Here is a 6,467-nt window from a genome sequence, read left to right on the forward strand (position 1 = left end):
TGAGGTCTTGGGTTCGAATCCCGCCGCCATGTACCAATGTGATTTTCGATTTTTCGAATTTTCATATGTACATAATTTACCCGACGTTCTTACGGTGAAGGAAAACATCGTGATGCAACCTGCACATATCGGCGAAGAAATTCAAAGATATGTGTGAAGTCAACCAACCCGCACTTGGCCAGCGTGGTTGACTATGGCCTAGTCACTCTAACTTTAGGGTAGGCTCCGAGCCCCTCGGTGGGGTCATATAGTGAGCTGGTGATGATGATTGAGAAATCACACTTCACATGAAAATGTTCATTTCCCTTATTACCAAGTTTCGTTGGTTACACTGTCGTGGATTTTTTATTAATGGGACTCTGAGGTTCTTTTAACGTACTAAACTAAAGTATTAGCTTTCGCTCGCGACTCCATATGCGTGGAATTAAAAATGTAGCTTATGTGTTCTTCCAAAATATCCTCCACATATATACCAAATTTTATCGAGATCCGTTCAACCGTTTAAGTTACAAACTCTAACAAACATCCATCTATCTTAACTTTCGCATTTATAATACTAGTTAGATTATGTGCATTTGAAATCTAACGTAGGTACACTTCGTTAGATGGTTTATATGAACAATACATACAATTATAATATTGCCTAAAAAGTTGGTAAAACATTAGAACAAAATCTATTCTACTTTGATAAATGTTCGTCCATTAATTCCTTATAAAGTCGAATTTCATTAATTTAGAGCATCTACGTTAAAACGATCTGAAAGCTCCAAGCTCTATTGAATCCTTTTTCTTGTACCTTAAAAGGATCATTAATCATTATTTAGTTTGACGTTAAAAGCTCCCTACTTTACTTATTTAATATTTACCTATCTATTGTTATAATTCATATATTTGCACATGAATTTCAATAACAAATATATTAAACACTAGCTGTTGCCCGGGACTTCGTTCACGCAATATTAAGAGAAAAAAAGTAGCCTATAATATTCCCGACTGTCAGCTAGCCTTCAGCGAAAGTCTGGTCGAAATCGGTCCAGCCATTTCCTATATTATCCGGAACAAACGGCAATGCGGACAAACAGACAGATAAACAAACTTTTTTAATGCGATTTTCGTTACCAGCAACGCAAAAACATCATCTTCCCGAAATCATTCTTCTTTCGAACATTATCCTTTTGATATTACAAACAGAAACTCCAATTTTATATGTATACATTATAAACTTTATTATAAAAAACTTTAATATAAACTTTACTATATTATTTGGGTAAACATGTTGTACAATGTTTATTTTGGAACCGTTTCCCTTTTACATATTTACCTTAGCAAAGATAATTGGTAAATAAATCTAGTCAGATCTAAAACGCTACTTAGTTAGACGGATATAAAACCTTCATTAATATTAGATTTTTTTATTAAAATATAAATTACACAAAACTTAAAAAACGTTACAATGTACATCCGCTATAATACCTCTCAAAAGCTTCTTAACGATCGTAGTTCTTCAATTTTGCTCAGAAAACTTTGTCGAGTTGAGCAGTTTAAGTTTTTAATCCCTTTAAGTGGTTCTAGTATTTATCAGACGAGATTACTGCTTCAATTAAACTGTGTAATTAAGAGAAAAATTGGACATTACATATGTTAAGTCAGCTTTGAACAACAATTTGTTTTATATGTGTTAAACATTCTTACATTTTGTAGTGTTTTGACAAGTAAATTTATGGTATACCAGCTTTCGCCCGCGACTCCGTTCGGTTGGAATTAAAAAAATAAAAGTGAGTAGTCTATGTTATCTTCCATACTACACCTGCACCAAATTTCATCGAAATCCGTGGAGCCGTTTAGGCTACAAACTCTAACAAACATCCAAACATCAAATAGTATTAAGTTTTATTAAAATGTAGTCTTATAACTAAATTGAAATGTTACTTTAAGTTGAAAGTTAAGACAGAAGTGAATATTTCATGCGGCATTGACGGCAAATGATGTCCTTATCTTTAGACGGCTTAGCTTGAGTAACCGCGCCGTGTTAGCTCGGCCTATCTAAATTACAGGCTCGTCCGTCTCTCGGCGAAACTTAGTATAATCTTAGCCTCAGGAATTACCCATCTAAGCCCTTTGATATTAGTTTATTAGTCTCAGAATATGGCAAATTATAGTAAATCATTCACAGAACATATGACTAAGTTTCCACCGAAACTAATTTAACTACTAAACTATTGAAAATCTATAGAAATAAACTCTTGTTTTATTGGGTAAAACTTTCTGTACTAATATTATAAAGTGGAAAGATTTGTATTTTTGTATGTATTGAAATAACTCAAAAACTTTTTCACCGTTAGAACGGTATTTTATCTGTGACTAACTATATTTCAATTTCACACGGACGAAGTCGCAAGCAACAGCTAGTATTTTATAAAAAGCAACCCTCCCAAAAGCAAACAAAAAAAAAAACACAAATACGTGTTTGTGAAATCTATTTTTTTTAATAGTACATACTTAAACTCCAATTATGTTACTTATATAGTTCCTAACACGAATAAAAAAATCGAGATTAGTGGTAATGCAGATGTGGTCTTTTTTCGTTTCTCTTTTATTTCAATTAACGCTTAAGGGTATTCTCTTATCAATTTTCCGAAACTCTCGGCTAAAATATAAATAACTTTCTTACCTTCAGCAATAAAGAGGGGCCGGGCAATTTCGTTAAAATTCAGGTTGCGAACCATTCCGACAAAAAATGTCTTAACTGCACGCCGTCTAATACATGAAAACGTGCTTATTGCCCACCCGAGATAATAGTTTAAGTTTATTTTGGCTTTGTTATAAAAACTACGAATTATTATTGAATATGTTTTTTATTTTAGATGACGAATGTGCAAGAGAACAGTATGGTACCAGAGAAGTAACAATTATCAACACTATTTAAGTGTTTTCTTAAAAATATATAGACTTATCTATACTATTATAATAAAGCGTAAACACACACTTCTTTGTTGCCTAAGATGACAGCAATTACAGCATATTTTTGAATAATTTCTATTTTAATAAAAAGTCATACCCTTACGTCACGCTTTAGGCTATATATTTTCACGCCATTAAACTTAGGGTGTAAATATTTTGGATAAAAACTCTAATGTGGGAAAGACCATATGTTGCTGCCAATATCAAGAAAGTAAGATTGTCAAGGTTTGTCATGTCATGTCATTTTGACATTTGCTATTAATAATTTGACAAATGTGAACAATAAAATGAAGTTTTTATAATTATATGCGGATGAAGTCTCATGGGAACAGCTAGTAACTTATAAACGTAGTTTAAAAACAAAATACGGTTTCCTGAACACTGCAGCCTATAATAAAAGTTGAAACTGCATTAAAACTTAAAAACATATCTTGTTAAACGAGTAGAAAATTCAATAGAAAAGCTATTCGAAAGTGAAATTGAGTATACAAAAGTGGATGTAACTTAACTTTAAGTCATATTGAGCTTGAAAAGAGTGAAGTCAAGTGTCTACAATTACTTTTATGCGATGATCGAGAGAGGATCTTTAAAATTTATTTCAATACTAACTTTCGCCCGCGACTCCGTACGCGTGGAATTAAAAAAAAAAGAAAAGCAAGTAGCCTATGTGTTCTTCCAGATTATGTTCTACATCTATGCCAAATTTTATCCAGATCCGTTCAGCCGTTTAGGTTACAAACTCAAACATCCATCCATCTATATAAACTTTTGCATTTATAATATTAGTATGATAATACATACTCAAAACAATTTAAAGTAATAAATATATTTATAATAGAATTTGTGTATTAATTTTAGCAGTTTCCGTTACTAATATAAATGTGAAAGTTTAGATGGATGGATGTTTGTTAGAGTTTGTAGCCTAAACTACTCAACATATCTCGATGAAATTTGGCCTAAATGTAGAGGATAGTTCAAAAGAACACATAGGGTACTTACGTTTATTTTTTTTAATCCACGCGAATTCGCGGGCGAAAGCTACTAAATCATAAATGTATGGACACAATGTCATCGTAGCGGTACTTACGAGAACAAAGCTGACAAAACGCTATAATTCATTATGCTAACGAGACAGGCTGCCTTCGACGGTGATGGATTATAACATACCCTCGCAAACATGAACCGAACCATCTTGCATATAAAAAATTAATATGTTAATTTTGAACACATGATAGCGAATAAAGTCGATTTTGGTAAAAGAGAAATTTCTTGTGCGTTGCATATTCATACAATGAAAACAAAACTTAAAGAAATAAGAAAAAATAAAACCAAGTATCATAGACACGCCTTTATTTTTTTATTATTTTCAATTTAACATTCTATAGGTAGATAATAATGTAAATTTTGTGCGTAATACCGCCAGTCATCACAATAGAAACACGTGCAGAGAAACATATTGCTATCCTTTTCTTTCAAAGGGGATGCGCTCATTTAGCGAGAGATATGACTATATTGTGTGACAGTAAAACTTTGCTTTTAAAATTGATTGGTTTCCGATTTTCCTTCATCTTTGTGTTTTAAATTTACATGTCGTAATAATTGTTTCTTGTAATAAAACGATCGGTTGCAATTGCTACATTTATATGGTCGGTCTCCACTATGGACCATTCCATGTCGTTTTAATTGCATTGAAGTTGGGAAGCATTTATCACATTGATTACAAGTGTATGGTCTCTGTCCCGTATGTTTTCTCATATGTATTTTCAAATACGATTTCGCTTTGTATTTTATACCACAATCTTTGCAACTAAAAGGTCGCATCTCAGTATGCCAGAACTTATGCTTTTTCAGTGAAAGTTCAGATGCAAAATATTTAAAGCAAACATCGCATTGGAATTTTTTCTCTCGATTTACGTATCTCAAATGGTCCTTCAAGGACGCTGGCGATTTGAATGTTTTACCGCAATGTGTACACTTCACTGGTTCTTTTATATGCACTGTGTTAAAGTGTACCTTTAAAAAAGTTCAATGTATTAATATATTTAAGAGTTTCTTGTAAATACAATTGAGGAATATAAACTAAAGGCTGACTGATAAAGCGATTGTTAAAAAAAATCTACACGAAGAAAATTGTCTGTTACAAAAAAACTCTAAAAAAAATAAACAAATTTCAATTAAAAAATTATGTGTGCAGGAAACTGTCTTATTAAATGTTATTGTAATATTTTTATACAAATTATATCTTACCTTTAAATACGATGCTCGTTTAAAAGCCTTTCCGCATATATGGCAAATATTATCTCTTATATTTGCATGTTCTGCCATATGGGCCTCAATCATACTCCTAAATAGAAATCTGTAATACAAAACAACATTGCCTATGGTTAAAATATAAGATAAATATAACCCTAAAGCCCGCTACACATACTACGTTTTATCGGACAGAATCTGAATAGTCGGATCGTCCAGATAAATTGAAAACTGAAGACTGAACAATTCCCAGTTTTGTTACATTTATCTGAAGGATCAGATTGTTCAGATAAATGTGTCAGACAAAACTGAACCTATGTAGCGGACTTTAAATGAGCTATATCTTGTTGCAATCAGAAACATTGCAGACAAACTGCACATATCACCTTAATGTAGGTAAATCCCAAATATTTCTGGTAAAAGATTTTTAGCATATAACAGAATAATATTTCATTTATCTCACAATCTTCTTTAAAAACTAACAAAATACAATCAAAACGGCCGTCATGGATATTGACGCCACGGTTTACCTAACTTTGGCGTTGAAATAAAACTAGATATACACATATACGTACTTATTCCCACAAAGGTCGCAGATATATTTGCCTTCTTTATGAAGTCTCTCATGATTTCTCCACGCTGTGTACGATCGGAAAGTTTTCTGACAAACAGAACAAAGTCCGCCATCTTTGTTTAAATGCACCGATCTGTAGTGGAACTGCTGAACCTTGATATTTGATGCACTTTTATTGCAAATATGGCAGTTTTTATTTAGTGGTTTTGATAAAAACACGTACGGTTGATGAACTGATCTGGAAATTTTACAGTGGTAGAGCCCGCTTTAACATCTACGCACGAATGGGCCAGCGTCCGGTGTAATACCACGACCACACAGAAAACAGGCGTGAAGTGAAAGCAATTCCGCGTTTCGTCTGATGAGTGTGGTGCCGGAGGCCTAATTTTAGTAGCTTTTCCTTTGCACCCTTTTCTTAAGAGGAAAGGATGGCAAGGAAAAATGGATTTGGCGCTAGAGGAAACGCATGGGAACGGGAAATGTTCTCTTTCTGTGCGTCTCCTCCTACGTCAATTAATGGTCTATAGGGTATAGTCGCTTGCCATTTCGGTGCTTTCGGGTGACCGCTTGCTCGTTTGGCACCAGGTATTATAATAAATAAACTTTTTAATAAAAAAACAAAACCGACTTCCAAACAAAATACACGAAAAACAAAACAAAATGCACTAAAAACAAAACAAAA

At 33.1% G+C, this 6,467-nt stretch overlaps 1 protein-coding gene across 1 annotated transcript in view; it reads right to left on the reverse strand.

The window, feature by feature from the left end:
* Positions 1-4,294: 4,294 nt before the first annotated feature.
* LOC106106756 (endothelial zinc finger protein induced by tumor necrosis factor alpha-like) overlaps positions 4,295-6,467 on the reverse strand; it is a 6,894-nt gene continuing 4,721 nt past the window's right edge. The window contains exons 6-8 of the mRNA XM_013287404.1: positions 5,787-6,023; positions 5,209-5,317; positions 4,295-4,974 (exon numbers count right to left, since the gene is read on the reverse strand). Coding sequence (XP_013142858.1) covers positions 4,498-4,974; positions 5,209-5,317; positions 5,787-6,023 — 823 coding nt within the window. The 3' untranslated portion in view covers positions 4,295-4,497. The remainder of the gene's footprint in view (positions 4,975-5,208; positions 5,318-5,786; positions 6,024-6,467) is intronic.

This window comes from Papilio polytes, unplaced genomic scaffold, assembly GCF_000836215.1.
Source record: "Papilio polytes unplaced genomic scaffold, Ppol_1.0 DF822178.1, whole genome shotgun sequence".
NCBI classification, from domain to species: Eukaryota; Metazoa; Arthropoda; class Insecta; order Lepidoptera; family Papilionidae; genus Papilio; species Papilio polytes.